At 63.1% G+C, this 18,796-nt stretch overlaps 6 protein-coding genes across 6 annotated transcripts; 1 reads left to right on the top strand and 5 right to left on the bottom strand.

The window, feature by feature from the left end:
* Window positions 1–1,235: 1,235 nt before the first annotated feature.
* On the bottom strand, window positions 1,236–3,123 carry RHTO_02031 (zinc finger, C2H4-type domain containing protein; the record flags this gene model as incomplete). Its single annotated transcript, XM_016415709.1, has 2 exons — window positions 1,236–1,781; window positions 1,843–3,123. The coding sequence occupies 2 exons, from the start codon at window positions 3,121–3,123 to the stop codon at window positions 1,236–1,238; spliced, it is 1,827 nt and encodes a 608-aa protein (XP_016272279.1).
* Window positions 3,124–4,183: 1,060 nt separating this feature from the next.
* Window positions 4,184–7,826, bottom strand: RHTO_02030 (transcription factor hoxa13, putative; the record flags this gene model as incomplete). The annotated part of the gene is made up of 6 exons (XM_016415708.1): window positions 4,184–5,709; window positions 5,770–5,801; window positions 5,857–6,442; window positions 6,525–7,494; window positions 7,558–7,566; window positions 7,641–7,826. 6 exons carry the CDS (start codon window positions 7,824–7,826, stop codon window positions 4,184–4,186), a joined length of 3,309 nt encoding a protein of 1,102 aa, XP_016272278.1.
* A 610-nt stretch (window positions 7,827–8,436) lies between these two features.
* Window positions 8,437–9,535, bottom strand: RHTO_02029 (galactose-proton symport; the record flags this gene model as incomplete). The annotated part of the gene is made up of 4 exons (XM_016415707.1): window positions 8,437–8,491; window positions 8,575–8,702; window positions 8,804–9,130; window positions 9,329–9,535. The coding sequence occupies 4 exons, from the start codon at window positions 9,533–9,535 to the stop codon at window positions 8,437–8,439; spliced, it is 717 nt and encodes a 238-aa protein (XP_016272277.1).
* Window positions 9,536–9,801: 266 nt separating this feature from the next.
* RHTO_02028 (short-chain dehydrogenase/reductase SDR family protein) lies at window positions 9,802–11,456 on the bottom strand (the record flags this gene model as incomplete). The annotated part of the gene is made up of 11 exons (XM_016415706.1): window positions 9,802–9,901; window positions 9,995–10,071; window positions 10,134–10,177; window positions 10,237–10,327; window positions 10,385–10,411; window positions 10,473–10,484; window positions 10,557–10,634; window positions 10,695–10,773; window positions 10,836–11,021; window positions 11,078–11,222; window positions 11,279–11,456. 11 exons carry the CDS (start codon window positions 11,454–11,456, stop codon window positions 9,802–9,804), a joined length of 1,017 nt encoding a protein of 338 aa, XP_016272276.1.
* A 365-nt stretch (window positions 11,457–11,821) lies between these two features.
* Window positions 11,822–14,174, bottom strand: RHTO_02027 (uncharacterized protein; the record flags this gene model as incomplete). The annotated part of the gene is made up of 2 exons (XM_016415705.1): window positions 11,822–14,004; window positions 14,072–14,174. 2 exons carry the CDS (start codon window positions 14,172–14,174, stop codon window positions 11,822–11,824), a joined length of 2,286 nt encoding a protein of 761 aa, XP_016272275.1.
* Window positions 14,175–14,329: 155 nt separating this feature from the next.
* RHTO_02026 (TGF beta receptor associated protein) lies at window positions 14,330–18,791 on the top strand (the record flags this gene model as incomplete). Its single annotated transcript, XM_016415704.1, has 14 exons — window positions 14,330–14,347; window positions 14,545–14,982; window positions 15,040–15,142; window positions 15,205–15,410; window positions 15,469–15,832; window positions 15,888–16,640; window positions 16,698–16,897; window positions 16,954–17,150; window positions 17,205–17,349; window positions 17,404–17,529; window positions 17,584–17,680; window positions 17,738–17,979; window positions 18,035–18,391; window positions 18,453–18,791. The coding sequence occupies 14 exons, from the start codon at window positions 14,330–14,332 to the stop codon at window positions 18,789–18,791; spliced, it is 3,585 nt and encodes a 1,194-aa protein (XP_016272274.1).
* Window positions 18,792–18,796: the final 5 nt, after the last annotated feature.

The raw sequence follows: 18,796 nt of genomic DNA, 5'->3' as shown, positions 1-18,796 counted from the left end.
TCTGTGCGAATATAGATCCTTCTTCACGTACTCAGCACGCCCGGTAGCAAGAGCAGCGAAACGTGAGACTCGTTAGCGCGGCGAGGAGGAGGAAAAGAGGGGGTCGAGTAACGAAGCAGGAGGATTTGGCGTACTCGAAGAGAGCCAACGCCCTCTGCAGATCGTTGCAAAGTGCAGGATATGCTAGCGAGACCGGCGCAAGCGGGTCGCTGACGAGCGAGTGAGAGGAAGGAGGCAAGAGAAGTCGAGCGCGCTCTACCTGACTTCGTCAGGGTTCAGCGACTCTGCCGCTGGCTCCAAGGCTCTTAAACAGCACCGGGAACTCCGTCGTCTCTTGCTAGAGCCCTACGAACGAGTCTAGCAGGCGCAACGCTTCGTCGAGGTTAAGAAGGTCGACGCAGGAAAGACTCGACGAATGCTGGCGCGACTCGCTCGTGCGCGATTCCTTCTGCGCCCTTCTAATTTGTGACTCACTGTGCAAGCGCGCCGGAGTCGAAGCGGAGCGGACTGAAGCAGCAACGTGCACGCAAGCAGCCAAACAAGTTATGTATGCACAGTCCCCCTCAGCCCACAACCAGCCCAGCTAGCTCAGCTAGTCAGCGCTTCTTCGATAGTATAGTGGTTAGTATCCAGCCTTGTCACGGCTGAGACCCGGGTTCAATTCCCGGTCGAAGAGATTCTCTTTTGCCTCGCTCGCTCGCTGGGCCGCTCTCTCTTTTTGCGCCGTTCAACTCGATGCAGCTCGCTGGTGCTCTCTCGCAGGCAGGCAGGCAGGCAGAAGGAGGCGACGGGAACGGTTATTGCGACAAGACGAATCCTTTTCTAAGGAAACATGCGACGGCTCTTTTGGCGAGCCAAATAACTACGAGTGAGCGAGAAAGAGGAAGACGACGCCCACTGCCGGGGCCGATATAACGATATAGACACGCATCTTCGCCTCCTTTACTGCGCCGACACCTCTTCGGCCGCTCCTCCTCCAACTCCTCCCGGCCCGCCCGACGAGGCCAGCAGCGCAAACGACGCAGTCGGCGGCATAGGCTGGGGCATCTTCATCTCTGGACTTGCGGGGGTGCCGGTCGTCGCCGCGCCGCTGAGAGGCGGAGGAGGGGGGAGCGAGCCGGCTGTTGCTGGAGGCGGGGGGAGTTGGAAGGGCGCTGATGGGCCGAGGGAGGAGACGGGGAGGGAGAAGCGGCGGTCTGCGGAGGCGGCGGCGCCGAGAGTCGACGATAGGGGGTTCATGTACCGCGCGGAGGCAGAGGTCGTGCCGGGACCGAGAGGGGAAGGTTGATGAGAGGCGGTTGACTGGGTCGCAAGTGGGTGATGAGGCGGTATGGAGCCGAAGGAGGGGGCGACGTAGTACGAGGGAGCGGTGACGGGTCGGTTGGCGCTGTTGCTGAAGGAGTCGAACGGACCGCCGAAAGTCGACGGGACCTGACCTCCGTACATCCCGAGTTGCGCGTCGAGCGGGCCGACAAGCTGTCCGCGAGCGAGGGGCAGCGTCGAAGCTGTCGGTCCAGCCGCAGCGTCGTACGGCAAGACGGACGGCGCCCCTCCAGCCGACATGTACGGCGCAGCCATCGTGACATGATACTCGCCCGCCGACGTCGAGGGTCGAGGTCGGTCGGTCGCAGAGCCAGGGATGGGGACGAGTGGCGGAACGGCACCGTTCGGAACGGGACCCTGGCCTCGGTGTTGAGGAGGACCGGCAGCTTGCGCGCGAGCTGCGGCTGCTGCCTCGGCCTTCTTCCGCTCTCGCCATGCCTTGCGAATCTCCTTGAACTCTGCGAGGGCGCACAACGGGTCAGTTGTGGGCTTGGAATGCAAAGAGGAAACCGGAAACGCACGGGCAGGCGTCGACTTGGGCCCATGCTTCTGCATCGTCTTGTGCGAGTTGAGGTGGTTCAAAGTTCCGTACGCCTTCGTACATCCCGGATAGTCGCAGTTGTACATGCGCTCAATCTCGTCGTACCGCCGTCGAGGCCGCTTCGTCACCTGGCCGCCCTGCTGGACAAAGTTGTACTGCTTGCCGCTCGCTGCTTGCGCTGTCGTACCGCCTGAGGATCGTCGGCGGGCTGTGATCGCCGCACCGGAGGACGAGCCGGGTCGACTGGTGTCGGAGGAGTAGGGGCCGAAGGGAACGCCGGGAGGGAGGACCGAGCCTGGTGCGCCCATGAGTGGGGCGGGCATAACGGCTGACGCGTGCGGGTCGAGCACAGCGGGGTAGAACATCCCGCCTGTCGTCATCGGTCGGACGGTCTGTACCGCCGGAGGGGTGTAGAAGAACGGCGTGCTCGAGGGCGGAGAGGTCCCCTCGTTCACCTGGACGAGCGGGTCGACGCCCATCCCCAGCGTGTTGCCGTTGACGTCGGGCAAACTGAACCCTCTCGCGCGGTACGAGTCGAATTCGGCCGCGTGCGGGTTCGAGTCGACTTGGTACTGGAACGAGGAAGGGCCGGGAGGGACGGCGGTGTGAGGCGGTGCGCCGTGGAACGAGTCGAAGACGCCAGGTGGACCAGTCGGCTGTGCGGGTGCGTAAAAGTTCGACGGAGCGGCAGAGTACGAGTGCGAGCCGATGTAGCCGTGTCCCGAGGGAGCCGTCATCGGGCGGGTGTTGCGGGTGTTGACGCTCGGATTGATCGTCTGCGGGTTGAAGTATGCGTGCGAAGGGGACTGCGACGATGCGCCGTTCAAGCCTGCCGCAAACATCCCGCCGCCCGCACCCGCTTGCGCTTGCCCGCCCGTCGAACCTGGTCTCCCAAACGGGTCACGGAAGCCAACCCCGCTCGCCGCGCCTGCAAACCCGCTCTGCCCGTTTACTCCGTCGCCCGCGTCACCGCCAATCCCGCCAAACGCATCTTCCCCCGCGAGCTGCTCAAACTCGACGAGCGTCGGCCTCGTTCCTCCCACCGCACCCGACCCATTCGCGCCGCTCACGTCCGTCGACGCATGTTCCTGCAGCGGCGGGAGAGTCGCTGTGAACCCTCCCGACGCGTGCGCGCCAGAGGACGAGCCTGGGCGGGGTGCGAAGGAGGACGAGGAGGGGTCGGCGGGTCCGGCCGAGGGAGAGTTGGCGTACCGGCCTGGCGAGTGGGTGTTGGGTGGCTGGTAGGCGAACGTGTCCATGCCGGTGTACTGTCCACTGAATTGCACCGTCCTGCGCGTGCTGTTCAGGCGAAGATGGGAAGTGGTGACCCGCCTGATCGAGGAGGACGACGAGATGGGACGGGTCCTCGCGAGCAGTCCAGGGCGAGTACGACACAGAGCACACAGCCAGCACACGATGGGTTCCGTTCAACCTGCGCGCGAGACGAAGGCGACCGTTAGTGCGGGTGCGGGTGGTCGCAGCAGGCGAGAGTGTGCAGTCTCCACGCACGCTGCAAGTCGGGTCGAGTGTTCTGCTGATGCCTCTGAGCGAATCTACTAACTCAAGCAGAACACACTCTCGAGCGGGTCCTTTGGAGCGAAGCGAGTCGACTCGGAAGGGCCCTCGGTTTTTGCTCCCCACGACTTTCATTACCACGGAAATTGTAAGCGCAAGGCAATCCCATCAGATGGAGCAACTTTTTCCTCGTCTCCCCCGCCATTGTCCGACCCTTCCTTAGCGCCGACGCTCCTCTCCGACGCGAAGAGGACCGCCCAAGGACCGCCGCCGTTTTGTCCAGGCGACTGTAGGTGAAGGGGTCTCGAAAGCGTTGCATCTGTGGGGTATCCTACAGCTGTTCACGAAGGCGGAAGACTGAGCGGGTGAAGCGAGGAGAGCAAGAGGCCGGCGACGAAGTTATCGAAAGTCCCCGAGCCCTGCGGACGAGACTTCGGGCAGGCAGGCTGTATCGGCCGCGCGCGGTATCGGAGAGCGAGCTGAAAAGAGGAGAAATGTGCGAGGACGACGAGGCATGGCGGAGAAGTGGGGAGGGGTGACTGCGACGAGGAGAGGGTGGGCGATGCTCGGAGTCGGGGTGCGCGGCGTGGGCAAGGAGGGGCGTGGTTATCGGCGTGGACGGGAGGGTCCTCAGGCGAGCCAACTTGACGGAAAAAAGCGGCTGAAAGCGGAGAGGGAAAGGCGAGAGGCGGGAGGAAAGGCGAATATACGGTTGCTGGTGCGAACAGACGCGGAGGCGATAAGGTTGCGAGCCGAAGGTGGATGTACAGTTGAAAGCTTGTCGAGTCGAAAGAGCTTCGCGCCTCACAGTTCGCCGTGCGCGACAACCTTCTTGACCTTGTCCGTCGCCTGCGCAACCTTCTCCTCCCTCTGACTCTTCGCATAACTCGGATGCGGGCTCGCCATCTCCTCCGCCTTGCTCTTGACCGCACTAGCGACGCTCGACGCGCTCTTGACAACCGCCGGAGGACGCCTCGAACCGGTTCCAGCGACCTTCTTCGATGCGGCGGAGACGACGCTCGACGCGCTGCGCTTGATCGCGTCTGTACCACTCGCGACGGAGGCGCTCGCCTGACTCTTCTTGTAGCTCGGGTGGGGCTGGTTGAGCGAGGAGGCGACCGAGACGCCGGATGAGGCGACCTGCGTGGCGCGGGACGAGATGGACGAGGCGAGTGACGAGGCTGAGGCGCTGACACCGCTGGCCGAAGCAGCGGCGTTGCGAGTCGCTGCACTGGCGCGGGACGAGGCGGACGAGCGGCCGACGGATGCACTCGACGCAGCGGCCTTGCTTACGCTCGACAGCGACGACGAGACGACGTTTCCAAGGCTCGTCGCCGACTGAGCGAGGTTCGTCGGCGAGGGCTCCTGCCCGACAGCCCGGAGAGCGTCCTGCGAGGCTTCGCCGAAGAACTCGTTTGCAGCCGCCTTGGCGCCTTCGATCGCGTCGGCGACAGGCGCAGGGTTGAGCAACGTCGCGGCGGGAGCGGCGAGTGAGGAGACGACGCTTGCTGCGGAGGCGGCAAGGGAAGAGGCGCTGCTGAGGGCGTCGTTTGCAGCGCGGTCGACAGCCTGGGTCGCGGCGGCAAGGGCGGACGAGATCGAAGCCGGGTAGTCGGACATGACTTGCGAGTAGGCGCTAGCGGCTGAGGCGGAAGCGACGTTCGCAATCGAGGTCATGGACTGAGCGAGGTCGGTCGGCGAGGGTTCCTTGCCGAGAGCGCGGAGGGCAGACTGCGAGGCTTCGGCGTAGGCGGTAGCGGCCGACTTGGAGGCAGCGTGAGCGAGCGACGAGGCTGACTGGCGGAAGTCGGTGGGCGAGGGGTCGACTCCTGCCGCACGGAGAACCTGCTGCGAGGCGTCGCCGTACGCAGACTTGACGGCCTCGAGGTACTCGTGGCGAGCTTCAATGGTCGGGAGAGCGTTGACTGCCTCTGCAGCAAGCGAGCTGGCCGAAGCCTGGGCCGCCTTGGCGAGCGAGCTCATCGACTGAGCGACGTTGGTGGGCTTGCGCTTGTAGCCGGCGACAGACGACGCCGAGACCTTGAGGTCGTCGACAACGGCGGCCATCTTGCCCGTGACCGCCTCGTACGCAGCCTGCGCCTCGGGAACGATGCCCTGCCACTCGCCCTTGAGCTCACGCTGACCCTTGACCTTGATCTTGTGGAGAATCTTCTCGAACGCGGCGACGAGCTTGTCGGGCGACTCGTGGTACTGGTCGAGGAGCGAGTAAGGGCGGAGGTCGGCGAGGGCGGGCTCCTTTATCGCGCCAGTCTGGAGGGCGGCAAAGTTCTTGTCGAGATTCTCCTCGGCACGACGCAAGTCGTGGTAGCCTGCAGATGCCAGAACGTCAGCATCTGCCCCGAGGAGTGAGCGGGCGCAAGAAGACGCACGTTGCCAGTCCTTGGCCGTCACACCGTCGAGCCTGCGAAGCGAGTTCGTCAGCAGAGTCGCGAGCCGAGAATATCATCTGCACGCACCAAGTCCAGCCTGTGCCGAGCTCCTCCTGAGCCTTGCTGACGAGCTCGCCGACAGCCTGCTGCGCCTTCTCGACCGCGGCGCGCTCCCTCGTTTCCAGGTCCGCGCGGTACTCCTCGACCTCCTTCTTGATCCCCTCAGCCGTCTTGCGCACGCGCCTCTCAGCCTTGGCGCACAAATCTTCCGAGTCCTTGACCTTGTCCTCGACAGGCGTCTTCTCGTCCGCACCGACACGAGCGAAATATTTGCCCAGCTTCCCAACCATCGCGTCGCCCTCCTCGTCGAGCTTCTCAAGCGCGGGCTCGAACCGAGCGGGGATGTCATCGATCGCACGCTGGCGGATATCGACGAGGCGTTCGACGAGGAGACGGTGTTCGGTTTGCCCGAGCGCGGCAATCTCCTTCTCGTAGGTCGTTTGGAGGGTCTCGAGGGCTGCGCGCTTCTCGGCGCGGAGGGTGGTGGCTTCTTCGGCGGATGGAGGGGGAGGAGGGACAGAGGCAGAGTAGGCGGGAGGGGCTTCCTCGGCGGGGATGGCGGGAGAGGCGTCGACGGCGGCGACCTTGTCATCGCGGAGGTCCTTGATGAAGTCTGTGCGATGAGGTCCATGGATTACATGTCAGCTCTGTCAATCTCCTGCACAGGCGAAACCAGCAGTAGGACTCGAACGCACCCGCAAAGTCGCCCTCGCCATGCTCCTTGGCAATCTCCTCACTGACCTTCTCGACGCGCTCGACCGCCTCGAGCTTGGCCTTCTTCGCCTTGTACTCAAATATCCTCTCACGGATCTTGTCGAGCTGGGGCGCGATGAACTTGCTCCAGAACCGGTGCAGCGTGGGAAGGACCTTCGAGCGGTAGAACCGGGCCGTGTGGCCTCCGACGGTCACGGCGCGCGGGTGGACGTGCGTCGTGTAGGTCTTGCGGGAGGTCGAGTACGCGCGGCGGGAGAAGGGGACGAGGTGCGTCCTCCAGTGGTGGCGGGCGCGCGGGACGCCCGTCTCCCACACGGGCGAGAACGCGTCGTAGGCCGTTTTGGAGTGCTTGCGCGTGACAGACGTGTAGCGCTGGACGTGCGGCTCGATGTGCGAGGCGTACCACTTGCTGAGTGAGTCGGCGTACCATTCGACCGACGGCTCGAGCGTCCTGACGTACTGCTTCCGCAGTTTGTCCATGACGGGCTGGGTCGCGGCTTGCGAGTGGCGGACGGCGGAGAGGACGGCAGGGTAGACGGTCGAACGGACGAAGCGATTGGCAGTCGAGACATGCGGGCGGACGAGGCGGTCTGCGCGCTGGTAGTGCGGGCGGACGACGTCGACGTAGGGCCTCGTATGCCGCTCGACCTCGGCGACATAGGGCTCGAGTTTGCGCTGCGCAGTCTGGACGTAAGGCCTGACATGCGGCTCGTACCGCCTCAACCTGTCGCCGACCGAGTCGAGGCCGCGGCAGATGGCGCGGTCGCTCGTGCTGTTTGGGCAGACGAAGAAGTAGGCGATGAGGACGTAGGCGGCGGCGACACGGAGGAAGAAGCCCGTCCAGGTCACGCCTCGCTTGCGAAGGCGGGTCGAGGGAGAGCGCATGACCCGTCTCGCGGCGATTCGCTCCTCAGGCGCCCGCTTGTCCAGCTCGCCGTGCATCTTCTTGACCTGTGTGCATATCAAGCGTCAGTACGGTGCTATCTGAGCCGGGCCGGAGCGAGATGAACGCACCTCTTCATCCTGTGCAAGTTCCGGCGAACAAGGGCAAGCTGGTCAGCGCAGCGCCCGCCTCTACTCGAGCTTCCTCGACTCACATAGAACTTGATCGGTGCACCAGGCTCGTACGCACTGCTGGGCGTCCTCGACGGGCCCGCAACGGCCCTCTGATCACTCACCCTCCGCGCCTGCTGCTGCTGGTGGTTGTTCGAACCGGCTGGCTGGGCGTTGGGCAGGTAGGTCGGCAAACCTGGTTGCGCGCCCAGCGAGGACCGGGGCGGCATTGTTCGAGCTGGTGTCGAGGGTGAGTGATCGACCTGAAAGGGGAAGGAGAACGAGGAGGAGAAGAGCGGTGGGGCGGCTGAGGGAGCCGGACTGTCGAGGCTGTAGCAGCTGAGCAGCAAGCACACACGAGCACACAAGCAACGACGAACGGGAGAAGACAACTTCGCTCGACGACGGCGACGACGTCAATATTCGAAACTCCTGTTCTTTCAATGCTGCGTGCGCGTGCCATGCCAAGTCGGATTCGCCTGCGCATGACGGACTCGGAGGAGGTAGAAACAGAGCGCAGTACAGGCGATCCACCGTCCGCTTCCTCAGTTCCTCTTCCCTCTCTCGCGCCCTTCCCCTGCACCAGTCACGCATCTCCTGCGAGAACAGCGGCCAAGTGCACGCGAGAACGACGGCGAGACACAGGCCATGCGATACAGGGCTGAGCAATGCAGGGGAATAACGACTCGAGGGTTGTGCATGCTTGAATTTTGTACTGAAGTGACGGCTTTTCATAACGACTGATGGGCTTCAGCATTTGTGCATTTTGGCGAGGAGGAATGGAGGGAGCGTCCGTACGCGAGGAGAGAAGGAGGAAGGGACGGCGGGAGAGCCGGAAGTTCATGATCGCTGCTGGTGCTCCTTCATGGCGCGGATGTGTCGGTTGATGAAGTAACTATGCGAGCAACCCAGTCAGCGACTGTGCCACCTCGCGAAAAAGTAGGCGAGAATACGCCAGCTTCGCATGGCCCAACGCACCTGTCGAGGACCTTGGTGTCGAGATCTTTGGCGCCCTGGATGGTCTTGATGCATCGGTCCGTGCCGCACAAGCAGTGGAACGGCTGGTCCATGTCCCACTCGGTCGAGAAGTACGCAAAGGTGAGAATCTGTGGCAAAGGAAGCGGTGAGTGTGAGCCTTTCGACAAGCTCGAGCGAGAGGGGGCAGCCGCTGCCGCCTCGCAGCAGCTCAGGCGAATGGCAAACTCACCTCGCCCTTGGCGATGTCCTTCTCGGCGCGGACCCTCCACTTGCCCTCCCACAGACCGTCCTTGCTCTCCTCCTCAAGACCCGCCTCGACGCCCGCGACGTCAAACACGACGTTCGGGTCACACGAATGGTTGACGTAGAGCAAGTCCGAGTTGAGTTCGATGTGTCGGCGAGTCGAGGAGGGTGCCGAGGCAAAGTACGTCGAGGGCCAGTCGGTCGAGGAGGAGGAGGGAAGGGGAGGGTCGGGGAGGACCTGGACGGACGAGTAGGCTTTGATGCCCGGGAGAGTGTTGCGGATCGGGCACAGGATGTCGCCCTTCTTGTACGCCTGCGTTTCGAGCGAGTGAGGGTGAAGTCGGAACCGTTTCAAGGTGGGGGCGAGTTGAGCGAGGAGTAGGAGGACGCCGTGTCAGCGCCTGGTTCGCTTGCGTGCGGTGGGGTTCGAGGATTCTCGTCCACCGTACTGATCTGTCCGCCCACGCGATCACCCAGATCGCGCCTCCTCGAGCGAGACGAGCGAGCGCACCTTTTCCGCCCTCAACGAGCTGCCAAACTCTTCTCCTTCGGGTCCGAACTCGATCCTGAACAGCTCAGGGTGCGTCGGGGTGTAGCTGTGTCGCTGCGGGAGGTACGGCGGCTTGAGGGCCTTGCCCTTCTTGAGTTCTGCGACGGCTGCACCGGCGGGCGGCGGGGTCGGGACGGGCGTGGGCAGGTACTGCGCTGCGACGGTCATTGTGCGGGTAGTCTGACAAGCGAGTATGCAGCGTGTAGCGAGTGAAGGAGAGCGCGGTGGACGAGGGCGAGTTCCCTGCCCGTTCCGGTCTCTCGCTCGCCGGCGACTCCGTCACGAACGCAATCCTCGCAAGTCGTCGTTCAACTTCTCGTAGGTTGCAGTGGACTAAGCCTATGTACAGTGTGCGACAAGCGACGTTCAACCGCCGAAATGGAGCGAACGGGCGAGGAAGCCGGCTCAGTGGACGTACTGCGGGAGGAAGAGGGTCAGCGACGTTGGCAGCGGCTATTCTGCGAAAGCGGACTCGCCTGCCCGCCGTTGCACATGATCGTCGTCCCGGTAATATAGCTAGCGTGCGAGGAAGCGCTGCGCGAGACGAACAGAGGCGAACCCGTCAGTCCAAGGCCAACACTCCCAACCCTCGCGTTCCTCCCGCTAAGGGACTCTCGCGAGACGCACAGGAAGATGACAGGCGCCGCAATCTCGATAGGCTGGCCGGTACGTCCGAGCGGGACAGCGTTGGTGCCCTCGAGGTTCTGCGAGGCGAGGCGGACGGAGGTCAGTCGTGCTTTGCTTGCCGCGGGACATGGAGACGCACCTCGCGGGAGAACGTCGCAGGAACAAGCGGGGTGAGGATCGGACCTGAGCACCACGTTCAACGTCAGCAAGCGAAGATAGCGAGGGAAGGAGCGAGGACGAACCGGGAGCAACGGCGTTAACGCGGATGCCCTTCTCAGCCTGTTGGTTCGCAAGACCGCGGGTGAAGGCGACGATGGAACCTTTGGTCGAGGTCTGCGAGACAAGGAGGATGAGCAAGGGATAGGGAAGCGAGGGAAGGAGGGGACACACGTAGTCGAGCAAGTCGGGGCGGCCGATCTGCGGGGACAAGCGGCGTGTCAGTGAGGCTCGTTAGCAGCTTGCAAAGACGCTTGCGCACAAAGGCGTTGACCTGTTGCAGCGTAAGGAAAGGTTGAGAAGGTCAGCTCATGACCAGGACGAACTCTCGCGACTCGACACGCACCGAAGCGTTGTTGACGATGTTGCCCTTGGTCTTGGCAAGGTGAGGAATCGCAGCCTTCGAGGTGTAGAACATGTGGTGCTGCGGGCGCGGCGGACGGGTCAGCGAGAAGCGAGGAGGGGGAAGGGAAGCAGGACGGACCATGTTGATCTGGAAGGTGTCCTCCCATTGCTTCGAGTCGAGCGTCGTGATGTCCTTGTTCTCGAGCTGCTGGGCGGCGCTGCGAGACGGAAGGAAGCGTCAGCCCGCCACTCAGCAACCTCACCTCCTCGCCCGACCCACTTGTTGAACAAGACGTCGAGGCGACCAAAGTTGGCGACAGTCTCGTCGACAGCCTTGATGCAGTTGGCCTCGGACTTGAGGTCGAGCGGGAGGAGGAGGACCTTGGACTGGTTGTTCGTGCGCTTTTCGATGTACGCCTTCGTGTCGTCGGCGTCCTTCTGCTCCTGAGGCAAGTAGGCGATGGCACTGCGTGTCTAGATCGTCAGCGCACGGATAGAAGAGGCGGGACTGGGGTAACTGACACGTTGGCGCCTTCGAGAGCAGCAAGGATGGCAGTCGCGCGGCCGATTCCAGAGTCTCCGCCGGTGATGAGGATCGCCTTGCCCTCGAGCTTGGCAGCAGGCTTGTACGGGGTGCCGTCAGCAAGGATGTCGTCGACGGGCTTGTCTGTCGCGAGCGAGCGAGGGTAAGCCTCGTCGGGAGGAAAGGGAATGGCGACGCACCCTTCATGGTGTGCTGAGTGCCGGGCGGGCGCGAGTCGTCTCCACCCTGCGCCGCCTTCTCAGCATTCGCATCCGGCTTCCATCCCTGCGAGAACTTGTCCTGGACAGTCGAGGATCCGGAAGACGACGCGCCCGTGTTCTGGACGGCGCTCTTGACGGCGTCGGCGGCGGCTTGCATGGTTGTTGTTGTGTGTGGGTGGTTGTTTGTGAAGTGTGTGAGTGTTAGAGAGTAGCGAGAGAGCAAAGGAAGGAGAGCGAGGCGAGAGAGAGCGTCCGAGAGGTTGCCTGACGTTGCTCGTCTCGCGCGCTGACCGACTCCACATCCACGCATCACCGCTGCTCAGAAAAACGCGCCTGCTCGCTTGTCTCGTCCTTTGCAACGGTCTGAGCTCGGCAGAGGTGGCAGTGAGCCGTGCGAAGCGAGTTGTGAGGACCGCGAAGCTCTCCTTTCCCTCGCATTCTCATCGGGACTGGACGCTGGACGCAAGGAAGGTGAGAGGGTCGGAAATCGACAAGACCAGCCTGTATTCCCTAAAGCACAAGCTACGCGACTTGCAAAGCCCCCTCCCACGCTCGCAGACTCGAAGCGATGACCCGCAAAGCTTCGAGCGAGCTCTTCACCTCGTCCCGCTCCATCTTTGCCCGCGCTTGTACCGCCTCGTAAAACGTGCTGGTCTGTCGGTGGGCGGGAACTGTGTCGGAGAGTTGGAGGGAAAGGGCGAGGGAGCGATTCGCGGCGGAAAGGGAGGCGACTTGGGCGGAGTCGTCGGACGCGTCCGCCGCGGCAGTCGGTGTGGTCGAGTTGACGGCGGCTGCAGCGGCGAGTTCGGCGAGATCCTCCTCCATCGCTCTGCGTTCTTCCTCCCAGTCTCGCCGCAGCTCATCCTCCCTGTCCCTCGCCGCCTCGAGCTCCTGCTCCAACTCCGTCACCCTTTGCCGTTCGCCTTCCTCCTTCTGATGCGCCTCGTCCCGCCCAGCCTGTGTCCGCTTGAGCTGCTCAACCTCAGCGAGGAGCGAGGCGACCTGCCGCCGCAAGTCGGACGCCTCGGTCGTGCTCTGCCGGAGGAGGAGAACCTTCCCACCGCCTTGTCCCGCGTCGCTGCCAGATGACGGGCTCGCCAACAGTCCTGAGCTGCTCGTCGCGCCGGGAGACGACGCCTTCCGGACAGACGTCGATCCGCCGAGCGAGACGACCCTTCCTCGCCAAGGCGTCAACGGGCTGTCCTTCTTCTCCCCCTCGCGAGCCTCGATAGCCAATTCCCCATCGCCCACTCCGATCGAGCTAGCCAACTCCTCGCTCATCAGCCGACTGCTCCCCTCATCAAGCAACAACTCCAGTTCGTCCCCTCCACCTCCCGCAGGTCCCAGCACCGATCCCCGCCGCATCTGCGAGTTCAACAGTCCGAGTCGGAGAATATCTTCCAGCGAGGCGGACTCGCGGGGTTTCGAGCGCGTGCGGGCGAGTGTGCGCGCGAGAGGGAGTGGAGGGGGTTTTGGGAGGGAGAGGGAGCGGGTGAAGTCGGTTGTAGCGGAGGGGAGCGGGGAGAGGAAGGAGGCGTGGGAGAGGTTCGGGTCGTCGGCGGAAAGATCGGCGGTTGAGGAGGAGTCAGGCGAGGGTGGTGAGAGGATCATGCCAGGTGCTGGGACGGTGGAAGTCTTGCGAGGTGTAGCGTAGGAAGTGTCGTCGAAGGTATTGGCGCCCGTTGTTCCTGCCTTTCCCGCACCGTCGGTCTCCCGACTCTGTTCCGCCTCGCCCATCCGCCTCGACATCTCGTCTCGTCCCGTCAGTGACGGCCGTGCCGACGATCCCACCGTCTCCCACGAGCTCTTCCGACTCGTCTGAGACGCAGCGAGCGACTCGCGTGGCCGGCCTGCAGCCGCCTTGTCCGACACCGTCGCTGTGCGCGAACTTGGCCGGCTGGGCGGGTCCTTCCTCAAAGTTGCGGTGGAGGTGGCGCTCAGCGCCGAGTCGGGTCGTCGCAGCGTTCGCCCGCCTGCGATTGAGGCTGTCGCAACGGGTATCGCGGACTGCGCCTGTCCAAGCCGGCGAGAAGCGGGAAGCGTTCGGTTCGTCGAGGCGGTCGTGGCGGCTGGAGGCCGAGCTTGCTTTGTACCAGACTGCGAGGCGGTAAGGGAGGAAGAAGGCGCGCGAGTGGACTGGCGAAGCGGAGTTTGCTGGACTGAGGAGGTGGACGCGGCTGAGACGGATCGACCGCCTGTACTTGAACGCCTTCTACTCGTCCTCGCACTCGGTTCGCGCACTGAAGGACGTCCAAGGCCTCCCAGAGTCGCCTTCTGAACCTTGTCGTCTGCACCTGGAGCAGAGGATTTGCGGCTCGTCTCAGGAGGCTTTGGCAGAGTCCGAGTTGCTGGCCTGACAGTTCTGGGCGAGTCAAGTATCGTACTGGACGACGTCGAATTTGAGAGACTGCGCGAGAGAGTCGAAGGCGGCTGTTGTGCTGCAGGTCCGGCGGAAGTCGAAGAGGAAGAGACGATGCGCGTGCGTGGTCGGACTGTGCTGGGTGTCGGAGGCTCCTTGAAGCTCTCCGTCGCCTCGCGAGAGGAGTTAGGGGTGACGAGGCGGCGTGCACGGCTGGGTGTAGCGGCTACATTCGGAGGAAGAGGGCGAAGGGCGGCTGAGGAGGTAGAGGCGGAAAGCGGTGCGAAGGCGGAGCTGACGTCGAGATGCGAAGAGGAGGACAGACTTGTTGTTGGTCTTTGCTGAGCTGCAAGCGAACAGTCAGACGAACTACTCGCGTCTGTCAAAAGGCGAAGAGACGGAGGAGAACGAACTGCTCGGTCCAGCGGCACCTGCCCCCCCTGATCCTGCGCATCCCGAAGGTAATACTCGTTGCGGTTTCCGCGCCGTCTTCATTGCTCCGCTGAGCGAGGCCATTCCGTCCGTCCGTCCCGCACGACTCGCGAGTGATCCTGCGCCGACCCCAGTCGCCCCTCCAACTCTGCTTGAAGCCGCTCCGGTCATATGCGCCGGTTTTCCGTCCCGCCGCGCCACTTCTAGCGCTCCGGCAGCAGTTGCGAGTGCGTATTGCGATGTTGAGGGAAGCGAGAGTGAGTGGGGAGTAGGAGCGCCTCGCTGTGCCGTTGCGGTTGGCGGCTTCAACTGGGAGACCGTGATCATCTAGGAAGCTCAGTCAGCAGTCCGGTCAGTCCCAGCGCGAGACCCAGCGTGTGTGATCGCTGCCAACCTCCTCGCTCGCTCCTCGTCCTCTTCCCACACCGCTCAACTCGCTCACGAGTGAGCAAAGGCTGACAAGCTGGCGTCGACTACTCCGACAAGACCGCTCGAGCTCCCGCCCTTTGTCCTCGCGCCGCTCCTTCACCCTCTCTCGCCCTCATCGCCCTCATCGCGCCCCACCTCCCCGTCCAAAGCGCCGTCATCGCCGACTCAGACACCTGCATCACGGCTAGGACAGCTTGTCTCGTCGGTCGCGCAGGCGGGAGCAGCGGCGGGCGCAGCGGCGGCGGGTGCGGTGCATGGCGCGGCGGCAGGGGAACCGAAGCCTCTTACGCTCAAGAGTGTCGAGGCGGGAGGACAGAAGGTCTGGGCTGGACTAAGCGATGGACGAATAAGGCTATACGAAGTCGGCGAGGAGGTCGACGCGGCAGTAGCTTCCGGCGTCGCCAGTCCAAGAGTCGCTTCACCCACGACACCTGGACGGAGGCCGCCTGTCGCGCCGAAACAGGTGCGCGGACTTCCAATAGCCGTCCGACGAACCCAGACTGACCGAGTGCCCGCGTAGACCCAGCTTGAGCTCCTCGACGAGCTCCAGGTCACGACGAACCTAAAGGCTGCGGACCGGATCGCTCTTCTCCCTCGGCTTGACAAGGCTGTCATCCTGTCTGGTGCGTCTGACTGTCTTGAAATCGTTGTTTCCCGCCCAGGCTGACATCGGCCTGTGCGGCAGAGGGCGTCATGACCTTCCACACACTCCCAGGACTCGCGCCGCTCAACGTCCACAACTTCCCTGCCGTTCGAGGTGTCGTCACGCTGGCTGTCGACGAGGAGGAGCTTTCGAATAGCTCGGACTCGGCGGTCATGCACATGTGCGTGATCAAGCGACGGAGGATGCATTGGCTCAAGGTCACGAACGAGGGGATCCAAAGCCTCAAGGTGCGCTCGCGAGTATCTCCGGCGCCTCAGCAAAGAGACTGAACTGTCCATTCCGCAGGACCTGCCCCTGCCGAACGGCGCCCTCATCGCTTCACTCCGAAGAGACCGAATCTGCATCGCCGACGCCGAGAACTACTCGATTGTCGACCTCGAAGCCGCCGAAGCTCTCCCTCTCCTCCCCATCTCTCAAGCCCCTCATCCCGACCCTTTACCTCCTCCGACTACCGCTTCCGGCGCAGCGACACCGCCTGCACCCGGCGCAGGCCCGGATCCCCGACAACGACCTGCGATCGCGTGTGTCGCTTCGAGCGAGTTCCTCGTTGCGAGTCATACAGGCAGCACGACGCTCGGAGTGTTTGTCAACGAGCTGGGCGAGCCTTGTCGCGGAACGCTCGAGTGGGCAAGCAACCTGCGGAGTCTCGGTCCGTCTGAATGAGCTGCTTGTCAGGCGGGGTAGCTAACTCACCTGATCTACAGTCGTCGACTCGCAGTACTCGATCGCGCTCCTCTACAACAACACGATTGAGATCCATTCAATACACACGCAGGAAATCGTCCAGGTCGTCCAGCTGCCCTCCTCCTCTCCTGCTGCATCTCCTTCGCCTCTCGACTTTCAGCCTCGCTCTCTCTTTCGCTCCGCTCTCGGACTCGAACTCGGCGCCGCGACTGGCGCTCAGAAGATCGAGCCCGTTCATGTCCCTCTCCTCCCTTCCTCGCCTGCCAAGTCCGATCCACCTCGAACACCCACGAAACGCGCATCTCGAGCGTCCATATCTTCCGTCTCGATTCACAGCGGGATCTCTGGCGTGACAGCCAACAGCGAAGACCGTCCGGGCAAGCGGACCCTAACGCGCGTCCTCGTCGTTGGTCGCAACGGCCTCTACTCCCTCTCGCCTCTCACGCTCGTCGTCCAAGCCGACGCCCTTATCGACAAAGGCCGCGACACCGACGCGCTCGCCCTCGCTGACAACTTCGCCAAGTCCGCTTCAGGTGGCACCGCCGAGAACCCCGAGCTGGCGTACGTGTACATGCGTCTGGCGTTCCTCAAGCTCGAGCAGACGCTGTTTCAGGAGGCGTTTGACTTGTTTGCGAGGGCGGGAAGCGATCCGAGGATGGTGGTGAGGATGTTCCCGGATCTGCGGAGACCGTTGATGGCGCCTGGAGATGAGGTGACGGTCTGCAAGGGCGTGCTGGATGAGGTGCGGTCTGCGAGAACGATTGACGAGTACAGTGCGTCGTGCGGTTTTCTTCTCTGTTCAGCCGTATGCTGAGTAGCGAGGAACGCAGTCCTCGACAACCTGAACCGCAACTACTCGCCGCACCTCAAGCCAAATGTCGAGTCAGCCGCGACAACGGTCGAGCTGCGCAACTCGCTCACGATGACGGCGCGGGACTGCTTGATGTCGTATCTCTTGAAGTGGCGGGCGGCGCGAAGAAGTGGAGAAGGCGAGGATGGGATGGCGGGCGATTCGAGGAAGGTGGACATGGTACGTCCCTCCCTCGCCTTCGCTGCCTAGCCTTTGCTAACGGCTCAGCGTGTCAGGTCGTCGACACGACGCTCGTCAAGCTGCTTGCCGAGCAATCTCGGCCCGACGACATCCGTGTCCTCCTCGCCGGGCCTCACGACTGCGTCGTCAAGCAGGTCGAGCAGGCACTGCTGGACGCAGGATTGTACCAACTTTTGGCGAGCATCCTACTCGAAAAGGGCGAGACGATGCGGGTGCTCGACATCTGGTCAAGGTGCGCTGTCCCGTCTCCCTGCGAGCACTCTCGGAATTGACTTTTTCGTTGCAGGATTATCGACGGCGAGTATACCGACGGCTCGTTCGAAGACGGCCTGCAGAGCATGTTCGATTTGACGTGGCGGTCCAAGGACAAGTCGCTCGTCGAGAAGTACGGCCTCTGGATGCTCAAGCACGACCAGTCTCGAGCCTTGCGGGTACGTATTGTCGCTTCGTTGGCTTCGGGTCGACGCTGACGTGCTCGCTCGCAGCTCTTCTCCGACCCGAAGCAGACTATTACGTTCGACACGCGCGATTTGTTCGCCAAGATGAGCAAGGTCGACCCAGACGCGGCAGACCGGTTCCTCGAGTCGACGGTCTTGCAGGAGCGAGACTCGGTGCGCTGCATGCGCTTCACTCGTTGAGACGAGAGGCTGATGAAGTGTTCACAGGACTCGCGGCTACACGCCGACCTCGTGAAGCGCTACATCGGCAGGCTTAGCGAGTTGCTTACGGATGCCGAAGCCAAGGCTCACGTCCGAGAGCAAGGTGAGTCGCAAACGCCTCGGTATTTGTGGCTGCGTGGAGCTGACGGTGCGCCCGCAGAATCGGCCTACGCTGCGCTCGTCGCCTCGACTTCGAACCCGCCGACCTTCCTCGCCTTCCTGACCTCACGGTACTCTGTGGATTCGTCGCGAGCTTTGCTCGACCGCGTAAGATTGAAGGCAGCGCTATTCTTGAGCGCATCGACCAAGTACGATGTGCAGGCCGCGAAGCACGAGTTGGAGGAGATGGAGGTCAAGGGTCTTAAAGGGTTGACGCTCGAGCGCGCGATCGTCTATGGAAAGGTGCGCTTGACCTGCACATGCTCCGCGCTGAGGCTGACAATCGAATTGCACGCAGCTCCAACTTGACCGGCAAGCCCTATCCCTCCTGATCAACAACCTGCACGATCTTGCCTCGGCCGAAGCGTACTGCCTCCAGTCTGGCGACCCTCTCGCTCAAGCAGACGTTGTCGCAGCGACAGTGAAGCTCGACCTGCCCTTCAAGCGGAACCGCAAAGCGTTGTCGGCGGCGAGACGGGAAGAGGAGGAGCGGCGGAAACAGGCGCTGGCCAAGCTGCTCGTCGAGATGTGCCTACGACGACCACAACCAGGTTCATTCGTCGACGAAACGGAAAAGACGGGAGAGGGCGCGATTCCGAAGGAGCGGGTTGCGCGGCTGTTGGAGACGCAGGCGGTCCATCTCGACACGCTTGAGGTGCGTTCAGCTCATCTTCCAGCAACTGTCCTCGTCTTCATACTCTCATTATATCTTGTAGGTGCTATCGCTCGTGCCGGACGACTACCCTGTCCAGGTCCTTTCGCGATACCTCTCGCGATCCCTTCGACGGTCTCTGCACGTCCAGCAGGAGTGCTCCATCCTCAAGTCGCTCGCGCTCGGCCAGAACCTCGTACTTCAAGAGCGCGCTTTCGAGCTGCAGGCGCGGCTAGGACCGACGCTCGAGGCGAAGGACGACACGAAGGGCGAAGCGGGAGGAGCGGCTGTCGAGACGAAGGTTGTCGTCCTGGACCCGAGGCGGGACGACTCGGGCAAGTCGGTTGCGCCGGAGAAGGACGTCGTTTCGCTGGAGGACGCGATAGAACTGGATTTGCGGTAGTCGGC

The sequence above is a fragment of the Rhodotorula toruloides genome, assembly GCF_000320785.1.
Source record: "Rhodotorula toruloides NP11 unplaced genomic scaffold Scaffold16, whole genome shotgun sequence".
In the NCBI taxonomy this organism is placed as follows: domain Eukaryota; kingdom Fungi; phylum Basidiomycota; class Microbotryomycetes; order Sporidiobolales; family Sporidiobolaceae; genus Rhodotorula; species Rhodotorula toruloides.
Note: the sequence above shows the minus strand (reverse complement) of the source record. Positions and strands in the feature narration are given on the sequence as shown.